Source organism: Sinocyclocheilus grahami, unplaced genomic scaffold, assembly GCF_001515645.1.
Source record: "Sinocyclocheilus grahami isolate Dianchi unplaced genomic scaffold, SAMN03320097.WGS_v1.1 scaffold1474.1, whole genome shotgun sequence".
NCBI lineage: Eukaryota > Metazoa > Chordata > Actinopteri > Cypriniformes > Cyprinidae > Sinocyclocheilus > Sinocyclocheilus grahami.
The window spans coordinates 107,027-124,787 of record NW_015506653.1 but is presented as its reverse complement, the minus strand read 5'-3'; the positions used below and the strand labels follow the sequence as shown (position 1 = coordinate 124,787).

General features: G+C 38.6%; 1 protein-coding gene across 1 annotated transcript in view; it reads right to left on the bottom strand.

Annotated features, from left to right (window-relative positions):
* kcnh1b (potassium voltage-gated channel, subfamily H (eag-related), member 1b) overlaps positions 1-17,761 on the bottom strand; it is a 112,446-nt gene that overhangs the window by 48,699 nt on the left and 45,986 nt on the right. The window contains exons 8-9 of the mRNA XM_016256774.1: positions 3,779-3,978; positions 3,219-3,471 (exon numbers count right to left, since the gene is read on the bottom strand). Of these exons, the coding sequence (XP_016112260.1) occupies positions 3,219-3,471; positions 3,779-3,978 (453 nt within the window). The remainder of the gene's footprint in view (positions 1-3,218; positions 3,472-3,778; positions 3,979-17,761) is intronic.

Below are 17,761 nucleotides of genomic sequence, written 5' to 3'. Positions count from 1 at the left end.
AATAACATTATTTTGTGTATTTGGTGTAATACAATGTGTTTATGCGGTTTAAGGTTTAAAAAATATGTTATTTTCCACATAATGTACATTATTGTTGCCCCGCCTTTCTGAAACACGTCGATTATTACAAAGCTCATTGTTCTGAAAAGCGAGGTGTGCTCTGATTGGCCAGCTATTCAGTGCGTTGTGATTGGCTGAATACCTCAAGCGTGTGACGGAAATGTTACGCCCCTAACGTACTGTGATGCCGTGTCCCGGCGCGACGAGACAAAAACATTAAAACCAATTATAAACGAGGCATTTGTTGCATCCAGTGGGGAAACAATTACTGATTATAATGGCGTATACTGTCTTTTTACGCGTTGCGTTGCGTATCGCGCTGCGTAAACATAAAACAATGTCTGCATTTGTGATCGGAGAAACGACAAAAAACAAGTGCTACTCTACACTGCTCAAAACTCGCGTTTGAATTGTCAGTGGCAAATTATTTAAATATAAAAAACGTACTTACAGGCTGTGAGTCAGAAGCGCCAGACTGTCCTTGCAAAGTTGGAACTGCCCCACTTTATAGAAACAGACACCGGCATTGTAGGCTACTCTCACATGAAACAGTCCTCACCCTCCGCAAAATGCGCTACACACATATTAATATTTGGGTTGAAGTGTTCTGGAACAGTGTTGTAAATACAACTTAACCACTTATTTATAGTTGTGTCCTCTTTTGGACACAGCGTCACACACGACGGGCTTGAGTGAGCGACGGCCGGCTTGAGTGAGCAGAGGCGGGTGGGCTTGAGAATGGCGCGGCCGGCAGATTCAACGAAGGAGCGTCCGGCAGGCTTGCAGCAACCACATGTGACGACCCCGGGCTGAACTCCACTTCGTCCATGGTGAAAGCCGATCCGGCGATCCACAGCGCAAAGTTGTTGTATTTCCTCAGCGACCAGCGCAAATCAGCTCCAGGCATGACGAAGCGGATATCGTCCTCTTTTGGAAGACCAAACAAAGTAGTTTCGCTTTCACAACGAAACACAGCATTTTCACGACATGGCGGCGGCGGCGGCACCAACAATACTACAGCGAGAATAAAAGTTACGCCTTCTTTCTTTGCGTGAACATTTGGGCGGCGTTATGCAAATGTACCCACATCGTGACGTAGACATGTGGGGGCGTGTTAGAACGAGTCATTTGAGGTAGGCGTGGTTGAATCTTAACTTTTATAAAGAATATTTCTTTGGATTTGAGACTTTAGTCTTTGAAACTTTGCAGATCTTCTTTATGTACCAAGAGCTTGTAACACTCAAAAGAGAAAGGACAAATTTAAATTGCATCATATGGCCCCTTTAAAACAAACAGAAATGCAATTGTGCTGTTATGTTGTATAATGGCTCATGAGACTTAGATCTTTGTAAATACTGACTGGTTATTGATACATAAGAGTTTTGTTGTAATAATTGGTATTTTAACTGGATCTTATTGCATGCATGTGCAAAACACATTTATTTTTTAGCATTGATTTGGGCCACTGTTAACTGATGTTCTAATTCCAATATGCATTTGACATTTAAAGATCTGTAAAGTGTAATGTAAAGGGTTCAAAATCTTTTTGTGAAATCTTTTTGTGATCTGGTCTACAACTAAATACTCTTATCTGAAAATGGTGACATGCCAAGCTATATAAGCGAAAGTGATTCATATTAAACTTTATTTTAAGGTGTCCTTGTTACAGTGTAATTATACATATAAGTACTGTGTAATATTAATTAACTACATGTACTTATATAGTTAGGGTTAGGATTTGGGTTTGCATGTAATTATGCATAATCAATTGTTATTATAATAGTAAGTACATGTAACATGTAACAAGGACACCTTAAAATAAAGTGTTACCTTAAATATATATTTAGTTGTTTATTTTACAAAGACAAATGGTGTAAAAGTAGCAACATTTACTATTTAACACAACATAACTAATTAACCTAAATACATTCATTTATACCAACATAACTTTTTTTGTTGTGATATCAGGTAGAAATGTGCATCAAACAAGTAGACAACACCAAATGAATATGTGTATTTAAATATGTTTTCAAAGTTTTTTTTGTTTGTTTGATTTAGTTTTTTGGAAAATTTTACTTTTAGCTTTACTTATTCCAAAGCATAATATCTTACTTTAGGCTCAATTTTTTACTAATTTTTACTTGTTATTTCGAATAAAATTATCACTACTCCTGAAATGCAAGAATGATGTCTGATTCATAAACATGCTGTTTCTTTTTAATGGACCAGTTGAATTTGCTTACAAATCGCACTAAACGATTAATTCATGAATCAAACAGATTTGACTGCAGCTCTTCTTTGGTCTCTTCAATGATCCGGTCAAAATGAGCCAAGAATTGGGATATCGTCACAGATTGAATGTGCAAATGATGGCACGAAAAGTTACTAATGCCAAATTTTAGTATTGAATTTGTAAATGAAAATCATATTTTGTAATTAAAGTCAGTACTTATAATTTGGTTACACTTTATTTCGATAGTCCGCTTTAGACATTCTACTAACTATAAGTAACTTTGTAACTACATGTCAACTAATTCTCATTCATTTGCAACTATATGTCTACTAACTCTCAGAGTAGACTGTTAGGGTAGGTCTAGGGTTAGTAGAATGTTGACAAAGAAAGTGTTAGAAGATATTAAGCAGACAGTCTACTAATACTCTAATGACTGCTAGTTGACATGTAGTTGCAAAGTTACTTACTGTTAACATAATGTCTAAAGTGGACTATCGAAATAAAGTGTTACCTATAATTTTAATGGAGTATTATTTTATTAGGTTTACTTTGCCCACCCCTGCAAAATAAAGGATCTGTGCATTAAACCTTGCAGAGTAAATGCAGCATAAAAAAAATCATTTATTGGAATAAATTTGTTGCCAAAATCTTTAAAAGGCACTGAAGCCAGAACCATTATCATTAAAGAATCGTTCAGAACCTATTATAGAGTAAGTGAACCAAGGTAAGTGAGACAGCAGAATTTTTATATACTGCATAATCAAATGTTCTGAAGACATTTGTTGCACTTTTATTTAAGAGTGGGGGGAAATGTAAACAGACCAGCTGAAACTGACTGCCTGACTAAATATTCATAATAATTATATTTTCATGATGGGCTCTAGTCAAGTAGTAGACCTCAGAGCAGTGGTAGAAATACACTCACCCAGAATAGCAACAACTTCATCGTCCTGGATGACCTCCAAAGACCCTGACACGACGAAGCAGAGGCTGTCCACGCTTTCGCCCGCGTGGTAGATGAGGTCTCCCGGGGCGCAATGGATGGTTTGAAACTCCATGGCAAGCGCTCTCAAACACCCGTCGCTGGCTAGTCGGAAAGCCGGGTGCTCTTTGAACACCTTCCTGTTGAGATGAACGCAGATGTCTGCTCGCATGTCTTTGGGGCAAATGTGCAACACCTGCAGAGCAATTTTAAAAACACATATTATGCTTTGTGATCTCACATGATCTAAAACTTATTAGCATCATGCTAAAGCAAAAACTGGAGGTTCTCCAAGCCTTTCACTATTAATTTATGATTTTGACGTAAGTTAAGTTAGGCTGTGATCTTAAACGTTAGAGGGTCATTATTCAAAAATGCTACGGATGTTATGGCAAAGACAGAACAAATGACCTTTACAATGAATGAATGAAGAAAATAAGCTCCCTGGATGAAGATGGAGATCTTCAGTCTGTGAGACTGCAAGTGCAGTCTGTTCCACGTACCTTATCTGTGTCGATTCCTCTGGACATGGACCATGTAGAGACGATATAGTCCATGACCCTCTCGCTGAGGCCCTTGGGAACCTGGTAGAGCTTCAGGAAGTCTCTCACGCTGTTTAACATCTCGTGGTAGCGGTTGGTGTTGGCGTACATTTGCTGGAAGATGGTGGTCACGTTACCAAAGATGGTGGCATAAAGGAGAGCTAAAAGAAAGAAGCACAAAACCTAAGTACACATTAGCATACTTTTAAAAAGAGCACTTATCACAGAAATACTGTAAATACATTAAGAATATACTTAAGTGTGAAATGAATGTCATTTAACTGAATGTAAATTGCAATTAACCCTCTGGTATTGTTTTGGTTTTTTTAGACTGGAAATGTAAAGAATTTTAATTGATCAGACTAGTACGAAACCCGTTGACTTTTATGGCAGCCACTAAGTGACCAAAAATAAATAAATCATGGACTTGATTAGAAAATCGAAAAATTCCCAAAATAATGGGAAATACGCAAAAATACGAAAATACAGAGATATTTTTTTTTGTGTGTACAATCTACAAATCATTCACAACGCAGAAAAAAGTGCACAGCAATGAAGGGGTGACACTCTAAAATATCACAAGTGCAAAACAGACGCACTCCCCCCCACAGACACACATATATGAACTAGTGTTTTTGCAAACACTTGAAATAAAATCAATAATTTAGCCACAATGGACTAAAAACAAAGACACCAAGGAATGGGTGACACTCTAAAACTTCAAGAGTACAAAACAGACACAAACACACACACACACATACACAGGTTTGTTTATGTGAATAGTGGGGACATCCCATAGGCGTAATGGTTTTTATACTGTACAAACTGCATGTGCTATTACCCTACACCAACCCTACCCCTAAACCTACCCCTTACAGGAAACTTTGTGCTATTTCAGATTTTCAATACACTCCATTCTGTGTGATTTATAAGCGTTTTGAAAAGTGGGGACATGGGATAATGTCCTGAAAAGTCACCTTCTCCTTCTAATACCTATGTCATACCCTTGTCATTATACAAATGTATGTCCTCATTTGTCACAAATATCCTCTGATAAAGCATTCCTGTTCATATTTGTTGCATTTTTGTTGAACTTTGATGTTATGTGTAATAAAATGTATTTCTTTGTGTCCAGGTTTGACTGTAGTAAAATTAACACAAAAAACTAACTGACATTTCAAACAAAACCTTTACAAAAAGTTGTCTTTGAGAATGTCTAAATATAAATCCAAATCCACAACTTAAAAAAAAAAGTAGTTATGTCTAAAAACAACTAGAGATGTGTGGCTATGTTACAATGATAAAGCATTCCTGTTCATATTTGTTACATTTTTGTTGAACTTTGATGTTATGTGTAATAAAATGTATTTCTTTGTGTCCAGGTTTGACTGTAGTAAAATTAACACAAAAAACTAACTGACATTTCAAACAAAACCTTTACAAAAAGTTGTCTTTGAGAATGTCTAAATATAAATCCAAATCCACAACTTAAAAAAAAAAGTAGTTATGTCTAAAAACAACTAGAGAATTTATAAGCCTTTTATATAGATCTATATCCGCTAAATGCATAAATTATATATGAATCTAGTGGCTAAATCACAGCATTTCAGATGTTTTTCTTTTTTATTCCCACCAAATGGCACTACTCTGCCTTCAAACGTTGGATTTTAAAGGCATTGTCTCTATTTTAACATGTAGTACTGCTATAATTGAAAAGTAATAGAACAATATTAGAAAAAAAATTGTATTACAGTATTTTCAATGGGAAAAATGTATCATAATTATTGCATAAATATTAAAGGTAACACTTTATTTTGATGGTCCCTTTTGAACATTCTGTTGACAATAAGCAATGTTGCACCTACATGTCTAGTAAATCTCATCAGAGTATTAGTAGACTATCTGCTTAATATCTGCTAACTCTTTATCTCAACAGACATTCTACTAACTATAAGTAACTTTGCAAGTACGTCAACTTATTCTAATACTACCAGTCTACTAATACTCTAATGAGCGTTAATAGACATGTAAGTGCAATGTTACTTACAGTCAACCTAATGTGTTAAAGGGGTCATATGATGCTGCTGAAAAGAACATTATTTTGTGTATTTGGTGTAATGAAATGTGTTTATGCAGTTTAAAGTAAAAAAAAACACATTATTTTCCACATACTGTACATTATTGTTTCTCCTCTATGCCCCGCCTTTTTGAAACGCGTTGATTTTTACAAAGCTCATCGGTCTGAAAAAGCGAGGTGTGCTGTGCTTGGCCAGCTATCCAATGCGTTGTGATTGGCCGAATACCTCAAGCGTGAGAAGGAAATGTTATGCCCCTCACATACTGTTGATGCCGTGTCCGGCCGGAGCGACGAGACATAAACATTAAAACCCATTACAAACGAGGCATTTGTTGCATCCAGTGGGGACATAATTACTGATTATAATGACTTATACTGTCTTTTTACGCATTGCGTTGCATAGCATCGCGCCGCGTAAACATAAAACTCTGTCTGCATTTGTGATCGGAGAAATGACAAACAACAAGTGCTACTCTACTGCCCAAAACTTGCGTTTGAATCATCAGTGACAACGAAAAACACAGCGGCCTAGCGTGAGGGGAAGCCCCGACTTAGCGTGCGCTGAGGTCGAGATAGTGTGAGCTGAGGCGGGCTGGACTCCGCTTTGTCCACGGTGAAAGTTGATGTATTCCCTCAGCGACCAGCACAGATCAGCTCTAGGCATGACGAAGCAGATATCGTCCTCTTTTGGAAGACCAAACAAAGTAGTTTCGCTTTCACAACGAAGCACACAGTGTCTTCAGGACATGGCTGCAGCGTCAACAATACTACAGCGAGAATAAAAGTTACGCCTTCTTTTTTTGCGTGAACATTTGGGAGGCGTTATGCAAATCTTCCCAGATCGTGACGTAGGTATGTGGGGGCGTGTTAGAACCAACCGTTTTAGGTAGGCGTGGTTAACTCTTAACTTTTATAAAGAATATCTCTTTGGTTTTGAGACTTTAGTGTTTGCAACATTACAGATCTTCTTTATGCACCAAGAGCTTGTAACACTCCAAAGAAAAAGGAAAAATTTAAATTGCATCATATGACCCCTTTAAAGGGACCATCAAAATGAAGTGAAACCATATTCAATAGTACCATGAAATTCTCTCAAAATACAAAAGAAAAAATATTATCGAACAAAAAACTAGAACATTGATTTCACTGAAAATAAAATAAAAAATAGTTTCATTTCAGGTGTCTTTTGACCGTGAACAGTACCAGAGGGTTAAACGAAAATGTGTTATATTTTAATTTCATGTTAAATGAACTTCAGAGATGTTAAGTTATCCTTTTTTATTTAATTTCATATTTACTTCAGTTGTCTCTGAAATGTAGGTAGAGTAGAGTGTACTGCTGAATACTGACAAGCATTTATGGAATTATGGAATTTCGGTTTAAATTTCGAAACAAAGTTTCGGTATGTGTGTTTAAATATATTTGAAATCACATTTATAATGATGAAGTTGCAGTTTACTACATTAAAATATCTAGTACATCTATGTTTAGTACACTTTATTAAATTTAATACATAAAAATAGATTGTTATGTTATGTAACACACTTAAGATAAAATTATAATCAAGTACATTGCATGTGCTTTAGTGTGTTTCTGTAACGATCAGTCCACTGAAGGCGAGTGTAGTGAAGAACCCAAGTGCAGTTTATTTACAAAGTGATCCAAACATAATCCAAACAGACGAAGACTAGATACACAGACTTGACTTGACATGAACAGACTTGACTAGAACAGACTTGACGAGGCATGAACAGACTTGACGAGGCATAACAGACTAGACTCACCGACAGTGGGTTACAACATCAATACACGACAAGAGACAATGGCAGCATGATGGCTACTTATAGCAAACAAGAGGGTCACATGACAAGAATAAACCAATGGAAACAAGGCACATGACTAAAGCAACCAATGAGAACATAACACAGACAAGGGAATCACATGACTAGACAATAACCAATGAGAGCATGACACATACACAAGGCAGAGAGACATGAGGCAAGGGAAGCATGACACTAACAGCAGGAAACAATTACAAAATAAAATACATGGAAAACATGAACATGACAAAACCCAAACACCACATTACATTTCCCCCCTCTAAGGGCGGCTCCAGATGCCCAAACATAGCCCAAAAAGTCCAGGAGGGTGGTGGAGTGCCGGCGGAACTGGGGGAGGGACGGAGGGACGGAGGGCCAGGCCCATGAAGGGAACAGGCAAAGCGGGGAGCCATGGCGGGGCAGACAGATCGGGGAGCCATGGCGGTGCAGGCAGAGCAGGGCGGCCGGGTGATGACGGCAGAGCAGAGACATGGACAGACCACTTGACTGTGACAGAGCAAGCAGAGAGTTCTTGAATGGCCTCCTTGGCCGTGAGAGGACAAACAGGGAGTTCATGAACGGCCTCCGTGGCTGTGACAGGGCAGACTGTGAGTTCATGAATGGCCTCCTTGGCCATGGCAGAACAGACAGTGAATTCATGAATGGCCTCTGTGGCCATAATAGGACAGACAGTGAGTTCATGAACGGCCTCCGTGGCTGTGACAGGGCAGACTGTGAGTTCATGAATGGCCTCCTTGGCCATGGCAGAACAGACAGTGAATTCATGAATGGCCTCTGTGGCCATAATAGGACAGACAGTGAGTTCATGAACGGCCTCCGTGGCTGTGACAGGGCAGACTGTGAGTTCATGAATGGCCTCCTTGGCCATGGCAGAACAGACAGTGAATTCATGAATGGCCTCTGTGGCCATAATAGGACAGACAGTGAGTTCATGAACGGCCTCCGTGGGAAGCCTGACACTAACAGCAGGAAACAATTACAAAATAAAAGACATGGAAAACATGTACATGACAAAACCCAAACACCACATTACAGTTGACTAACATACTAAAGCGCAAGTAAAATATTTGATTATAATTGTAACTGTAGAGTGTTAACTGTTATTACATTTACAATTAATATATTTTAAATGTACTAAATCACAACTTTTTCATTACAAATGTGAAACTACAAATATATTTAAATAGTTCACATACATGTTTCAAAGAAATGACAATAAAGTACATTTTAGTTTACCATAAATACACTTTGTCAGCAGTAACACTTGAACCATATTTCAAAGATAATAGAAGTTAATTTATTTATTTATAATTATTCCTCTATAATGATGTACTGAAGTGCTACTTAAGTGGGTAAAAAACACTCTAAAGTTTAGCTAATTGCACAATTTAATTGAATAAATTAACCTATAAAATAATGTATACAATATAAACTGTAAAACAAAATATAATGTACTGTAAATGAAATGGAGAACATCTCTTAATGGAGAACATCTCAAATCAGCCACTTAGGAGGATCTATTTAGCTTGTAATATTGTGCTTGCTCTGCAACCAACTGAACCTCTGACCTTAAGGATTTCAGCTGCTATGCCCCAAAGCTGCTGATGTCTCTTTCAGGTCCATTAGTATGTCATATAGGCCACAATATTGATCCCAGTCCTGAAGCTGCTCTAAAGTGTTACTCCAGGTGAAGCTGAAACGCTCAGCTTCCGCAGCATTCGTGAAAAATTTCTCCAATGAAGCAATGCAGCTGTGCAGCCTTTAATATAAAAGGTTTAAAAATAAAAATGAATTTAATTACATTTAGAGTGAATCACCCAGCTATACACAGCATTGTGCAACAGTAAATACAGTAATTCTGTTTTTTTTTTTTTTTTTTTACTGGTTAGCCTGCAGCATCTCACAAACTCTACAGGCTTAATGGCCATGACACGCCATTCTTGAATATCGTCACCGCAGCCAAACACAATGTTTGAATCCTCTCGCCTCACTCCACCAGAAATACGACTAAATTACAGCCCTGCTTTATTGGATCAGTTACATTTCAGGCAATTGGCTCTCCAGTCAGTGCTTTTTGACTGGGCCGTCACCCTCGGTCGCCTCCTGAGGCCTCCCTGCTCACCAGAGGTGATATTAATCAATCCCACATGTGCAGAATGTTAAAGATGATACGCATCTGGTGACGTGAAATATCCCATGAGTTTTAAAGGCTGTTAATAGCTGATTTGATGGTGGGCATCTATACTGTGCAACAGTAGAGATTTTACAACATCATTGTAACACAGTTTGTAGATCGGGAAGAAGGAGGCGGGAACCGGCGAATGCTCAAAGAAAATTTTAATAAAATAAACAAACACAAAATAGCGCAACAGCCCCTCGCGGATGACTGCCACGCACAAACAGAACCAAAACACAAAATAAAATCAAGGCCTGGTCCTCTCTCGTCCAACACTGTCGTCCCTCCTCCTTTTATCCTTCCGGAGCTCCTCCGTGGGACTCGAGATCGGTGAGTAGCGCAGGTGTCGTGCATTAGCATTTACTTCACTGGCCTTGCTCCGTGGGGCTCTCGGCCCCACCCCTCTTGTCACAATCATTTACACAGAGATATAAGTATGTGATATTAAGAATTCCCACTATATTGTGCTTTATTTTGTAAACAGCCTAGCTGCAATTGCTGTACCATTGCATATGAGAGCAGCATGGTGGAAAATAATGTAAAAATACAAAGTCAAAATGAATTTTAGAGGGGTTTTGTTAGATACATTTGACAAGAAATGTCACAACTTGCCATTATAACCTTGCATGTAACTTGGATTCCTATCCTGTTAGAATAACAAAAGAATATACGATTTGTCTAAATTGGACCCTCCCAAAAACACTCCTCCAGAGCGACAACTTCTGCTTCGTAAACTTCAAATTTAATAGTTGTATCATGTGTATGTTATATAATTCCAGTCATTCACAATCAGCACTTGCTTTACGGGTCTTTTCGTCAGATACCGGCGGGCCCCTGGAATCATCCTCCATCATGGCAGTGATTTTGTTACTATAACATCCTATACTATAACATCATTGTATTTTTACATTGCTTTATGCTCCTCCAAGTAAACTGTCTGTTCACACTGAATGTGAAACGTAGCATGATGTGACAAAATCTCATTCGATGATTTCATGCCTGATATAGGCCTACATTTATATGGAGCAGTATTTTGGACAAATCATGGGGCACTACACTTTTCATTCCATTGACTTCCATTCATATGTATGCGATTGTGGGAGACAGGAAACAGGAAACACAAGCTTATTTGAATTTTGCTGTGTTCCAAAGTTCAAGTTTGATGAATTTGTATGTGAAGATGTGTGATTTGTGGATGAGGAACCAAGATGGCATCTGTGTCTTCGGCATGCCGTCTGCTGCTCCTTTTTTATGTGTGTATGGATGTCTGTTTGGTTTTGGAAATGCAGCACACTTTTGATCTATGACCGACAATCTCTACTGGATATTCACGCCTCATTTATGGACAGTTTTAAGTCGGACGTGGAGTGCGTTTTTAATCAAATGCACAGGAACATTTTAATCGATATTCCCAGTGTGTATCCACTGGTGGCCTCTCAGCACTTCGCGGAGAAAGAGTAGGAGGAAACGCGGGTGTCGGGGAGGACTTACCATCAAACTGAAGGCACACCTTCGGGCTGGCTTCTGGTCTGGCCTTTCCCGCGAGTCGTTCTGCCGCAGCCCTGTTGCCTGGCGGCCGCTGGATTTGCCTTATGGGTGGATTTGACCTGTTCTCGCCGGCTCAACGGAGTGACTCTCAACATTGCTTTTTCCGGAGGTGATTCCCCCACCAAAAATGAATCCTGGAACAAGGTTGGTGATTTAACTCCTTTTTCTGAATTGGTTCCAGCTGACTACACCTTTTTTAATTCTCCCCGCCCGAACAGGAAAGGGGGTGGACAAGTAACTATTTTAAAAGACTCTTTTCTTGGGCGCTGTCGGTCTGGTTCAGTGGATGTGTTTTCCAGTTTTGAAGTTCAGCTTCTCCAGCTCGAATGGAATGGTCCTGTTTTATTGGGGGTGATTTACCATTCCCCTCACTCAGCAAAGGACTTCATACAGCAACTTACTGAATTTATCAGCAATATTGCCATAAAGTACGACCACTTTTTATTAGTGGGCGATTTTAACATCCATGTATGCTGTCAGTCTAACCCGTTATCGAAGGAGTTTCTCAATCTTATTGACTCTTTTAGTTTGGTTGAATGGACTCACTCATGTTCAGGGCCATATTTTAGATCTTGTACTCTCTCATGGGTTTGCCGTTTCCGATATTGAGATATCTGATTTCCTGCTCTCTGACCATAAGCCGATTTTATTTTCTATGTCTCTTCCTAATCTTTCTCATTTTACTAAGAAAGCTGTAACGCTGTCTCGGTCCTATTCTTCTAAGTTTGGGTCAAATTTTAATTAGTGTTTTATGGAGTCTTGTTCTCATCTATCTCTGGATTTACCGCTACCTGACCTGGATGCTGACCAACATCTAAGTCTTCTAAATTCTACCTGGCTGGATGTTTTAGATGTCACTGCTCCGCTCAAGCCCTATAAGCACAAATCTAAATCTGTTCTGTGGCAAAATTCTGATACTCGACTCTTACGACAAGCTTGTAGAAAGGCTGAGCGCAAATGGAAAAAGGATAAATTACATATTTCATTTCAGTTGTTTAAAGAAACAAAAAAGCTTATCAGTCTGCTAAGGCTACATATTTTTCTGATTTAATTTTTAAAAAACATTCTACTCCTAAAGTTCTGTTTTCAGTTATTAATTCTGTTGTTAATCCTTCTGTTACCACAGTGACTGTTGCCTCCGATGCCCTATGTGAAAGCTTCTTGAGACACTTCATTGATAAAATCTCTAATTTGAGACCCAAAGTCTGTTCTCTCCATATTAACCCCCCTCTGTCAGGGTCTGGGATATAGAGAGGACTCAGATGCAGAGTAGTGAGGAAGGAGAGTCTTTATTCTCGCCACAAAACACAAAATAACATAACCTAAATCAGTGGTTTCCACCCTATTTATTTATGCAAGCCATAGTCAACCACAAAAATAAAAAAATTTAAAATCGGCAATGAATCGCCTGCGATTTTGAAAGCGATTTTGTGTAGCTTGTCAGTGAACTACGGCTCTGTGTAGTAAATGCCGCTCCATCTGAACGCACATGCTGGAGATTTACTTCTAATCACAGGAGCGGCTTTACTGACGAGAGACGGATGAAAATCACATTTGATTTTTTGCACCGCCCTAGTTGTATTGTATAAATTTTGGTTTGATTTATGAAGTGAGAAATAAAGTTGAACAGAAATAAACATGGGCTCTTTATAATGATGAACAGAAAATGAAATATTGCATATAAAATTATATTAAAGTATGAACTAACTTGTGCAATAGAGTAGGCCTAAATATTCTTACACTACCCAAAATCAATGAAAAAATGTGCTGTCCCAATCACCCAAACATTGTGTCCCAATCACCCAAATGTTAGCAAAAAAACTTTTTTGGCTCAGTTTACAGAAAAGTGTACATCACGCATCCTTTCATCATAATATAACATTGTTTCCTCCTCAAATGGGTAGTTAACATCTTCAGTATTGCAGAAATGTATCATGTGTTCGGCTGATGTTTTTAATTTATGGCAAGAAACCTTGCTCATGTCGGAAATTCAAAAACTGTCCCAATCCCCCTTAATTCACCCTACATCCATACTACATCCGCAGCTTCAGCCGTTGCTTCAGCTCCATTCACAAATCCTCTCCCGTGGCTTCATGGGATAGTGTCCATCTAATGCGCACTTCAGAATCTCGCCAGGAGTAGTAGGTTATCCGGATCTTTTTGCTTACTGTTTTTGAATGCTATGAATTCAGACATACTATGTTTTTCACCTGGTATGTATGGAAGTAGGCATATTGGACACAGAGTTATTCTAGATTTAGTGTTGATATTGGTGGCGTGCGAACCAAAATTGTTTTTTTCATTTATTGTGCATACTATAATATCAATTTCTGTGAGCACCAATGAACAAAATCACGCTTTCCTGTCTGTCTTCAATGGTGATTACAGATGTTTTTAATTATTATCACTAATTTGTATTTTTTGTTGTATTTAAAATGTGTGCTGTAGAGCCTTGGTAAAATGCAACTGATCACATCTAGGCCTATATGAAAGGTGAAAACGGGGTTTGAGAATAACACACTTGTCATAGGTCTTGATAAGAATGCATTTAGAAAGCAATGAGCAGTGTTGCCGGGCAACAGGCAACCAGGTGAGACACAGGGCCCACGACCGATCTAAAGGATCCAGATAGAAATTTGTTACCCATTTTCAATGGGAAAGTACCCAAGCAACATTGCTCAAAAAAAGTTGCCCCGTGTATCATTAGCCTAAGGGTACATTTGCAGAGGGTGACGAATGGCTACACAAGTGAAACGTGAAAAACCCTTATATGAAGATGTTTTGGGGGGCATTATGCTAATTATTAACCCATTGAGATCCTATTGAGTACGGGAAATGAATGCATTGCTATGGCCACAGAAAAACAGACACTTACATTCCCAAGAAAAAATTATCAAGGAGAGAAAAGAGACTGTTTCCCAAATGAATGTGTCTTGATTGTTTAAACCCCATCCTGACCTCGAAGAACAACCCCAGACCTCTCTAATTCTAGCTCTCTATTTGTCATCATTTGGAGGAGCACCTAGCTGCTAACAGCAGTGATGATTATGATAATGGTCTTTGCTATTTAGGAAGAGTGATTGAACAATGTTTACCAAGACAAACCCTCTGCATGTTAAAGTGAACCTGCTGTGACTTTTAAGGAGCTCCTGTTCGGTCAACAGAATGAGTGTGTGTTAACAAAATGAGGCTCAACACCCTTACAAAAAATTTACCAGGGTAGTTTTTACCCAAATACTATAGTTTTTAGAAGTTATTGTCACTAAAACCATTATAAATTTAATAAGGTAGCTTTCTAAATGTTTTTGTCATTCTATACATTTAACTAGTACTTTTTACTAAAACGTGCCTTAAAATGCAATTGATGTGATAGCTTTTGCCCAAATACTGTAGTTTCTAAAATCATTTTTCTTAAAACCATAATAAAATACGGTAATCTTTCTAAATGTCTATCAATCTGTTTTTTTTTTTTTTTTTTACTACAGTTTACTTAAAAGGTCAATTCAAAAGCAATTTATTGTGGAAAATGTATAGCTTTTGCCCAGAGAGTATAGTTAAAAAAATTGTGACTAAAACATGATAAACATTCTAAAACAATGGTGAACATATTAACATGGTAGCGTTTTGCCCAAATATGATAATTTCTCAAATTATTGTTACTAAAATGAAAACTATAATAATAATAATAATTTAAACTTGCTAAATGTGTCTATTTATTTATTTAACTAACTACTACCGTTTATAAAATCAATTTATGGTGAAAAATTGTTACTAAAACCATAATAAATAAGGTATAAAATTCTTAAGTATTTCTATCATTCTACTACTGTTCCTATCTTCTATATCTATCATTCTATTTGAAGAGAAAAAAAACACCTTCATTTTAGTGCAGAGATTTCTGGATTTTTCCTGTAAACAGAATTGTGAAAAATAGCAATGTTGTTTGTGGTTTGTCTGCTGAGACGTACTCGTGGCTATCCAAACATCTTTCATTCATGTCATAGATCTAGTCTTTGCTTACTTTATCCAGTGTTGATAACATCATGCCTCACCTGGTATGAATTGCAGCCTTTCCTGCAGGTAAATCACAGCTCAGCGACCACTGAAAGCACTAAAACAATGAACCAACAAGCAATAATATTATTTATGTTATTTAAGTAAAGCCACAGAGGAAATAATGAGCAATGGACTGGATTTAATATTTGCCTAAAGCTAAAAATAGTGTATCTGCACTAGGGCTGTGCAATTAATCGAAATTCAGTTTCGATTTCGATTTCGGTCTCCAACGATTATGAAAATACAGTAATTGAGATCAAATGATTATTGCGCCCGATTGCGCCCCCTTTCCAGTGGTGCTCTTTTGTTCCTCCATAATCAGTACAATCATATAACAAGACTTCTGCAAAACGGGACGTGCTTGATTTATTTAAGTTGATTAGAGTGATTTATGTTTTTAAAAGCGTGAAAGAACTTGCGCTTCCTCGGTAAGATAACTGTGGATGCACTCAGAGACGGAACACAACATGGACATGTAAAGTCATCTTTTAGCACCTAAATGGTCAAATACACTCAAAAATGTGTCAAAATGCGGCGCTTAGTGATTATTCACGTAAACCCTCGTCGGTTATGTAATAAATGAAAGTAAGGAGTTAAGAATGAAAATACTTGTGTAACAGTAAATTGGATTTGTGCGGCTCTTAAAGTGACAGCGGGCTGTATTCCTGCTGCCGACTGTGTGCTTAATATTAATCAAACAACAAAAGACACATTCAAAATCACTCACTGCTCTTGACTGAAGGACTTTTGTAGCTTTAATAAGAAACAAAGGAAGTTTAATTCTTACAGTGAAGACTGCTGTTTTATTTTACATTAGGTTATGTAATGCATTTTACATTAGGTTAACTGAATACTTTAGACTTGCATTAAAAAAACTTAAAGCACAGTTTGTTTCATTTGTGTATTTTTTATACTTTTGCTTTTTTATTACTGGCATTGTATTCCTTTGCTTTTTATTACAGTTGAATTATTTTCAATTATTTTGAGGACCTTCTTTGTTGTTGTTTTTTTTAACTAATATTAGTTACTCTGGTATTCTGCTGTGGTATTGAGAATTGTAACATTTAGCTGGTCTCTATAATGTAGATGTCATAGCCATTGTGGTGAGTAGATTCTGTCAGGGTCTGGGATATAGAGAGGACTCAGATGCAGAGTAGTGAGGAAGGAGAGTCTTTATTCTCGCCACAAAACACAAAATAACATAAACAATAGTTAACTGCTGCTCAGGTGAGCGGAGATTCCAGAGCTGGCCGGCAGACGCTGCGGACCACTCGAGATGCCGGATCTCCGTGTTACGAGTCCTTGAGCACAGAAGAACAGAGGGTCAGACACTTATGCTTGCACGCGCACAAAGACACGAGCAGGGACAAAACAATCTACTCACGACGACCGACAGACAGACAGAGACCTATAAGGGAGTGGGGGAATGGGTGACAGGTGGGGAGTGTCAGCTCGTGATCGGCGAACCCCCGCTGCGAGATCAGCGCTGATTGCCCAGACCACGAGCTACCGAACATGACAGGACAACACAGACCACAGGGGAAGCCGAGAAGGCACCCTGCACCGTGACACCCTCCTTTTTCACTGCATCCTGTTTCTTGGGATGTTTTTGAGCCCATTTCCTTACAAACACTCAAAGACATCATTGCTAATATTAAATGTCTCAGGCTACTTATGTAACCATGGTTCCCTGAGTAGAGAACGAGACACTGCATCCTCTAGGGGTCACTATGGGGAACGCCTCGTCGTGACCCGTGTCTGAAGCATACATTGAAAAAACACCAACAACACATTGACCGGCGACAGCCCATGACTTCACTACCGGTGCGACTATTAGTATAAATAGGCGCCGGGAGAACATGTCATTCACTTCTTTGTCTGAAGCTTGCGTTCGAAGCATGGCAGGAAGCCTAGAGGACGCAATGTCTCATTCCCTACTCAGGGAACCATGGTTACATAAGTAACCTGAGACGTTCCCTTTCAAGGGAACTTCGAACTGCATCCTCTAGGGGTCGCTATGGGGAACAGTATACCCATGCCGCCATGCTGAGGGGAATGCGGGCCAGGACCATGGCGAGCACTAAGTACCAACTTTACCATTTTCAGGGTGAGTTGCCCCTGGGACGTCAGCCGGCTGTCCATGACTTTATACCCTACGGCCAAAGGCCTAGGCTACATACCCAAACTTACCTGTTAGGGCCAGAATCCTGGGCCCGGGGTAGAGCTCCAGGCTTGGAATCAAAATG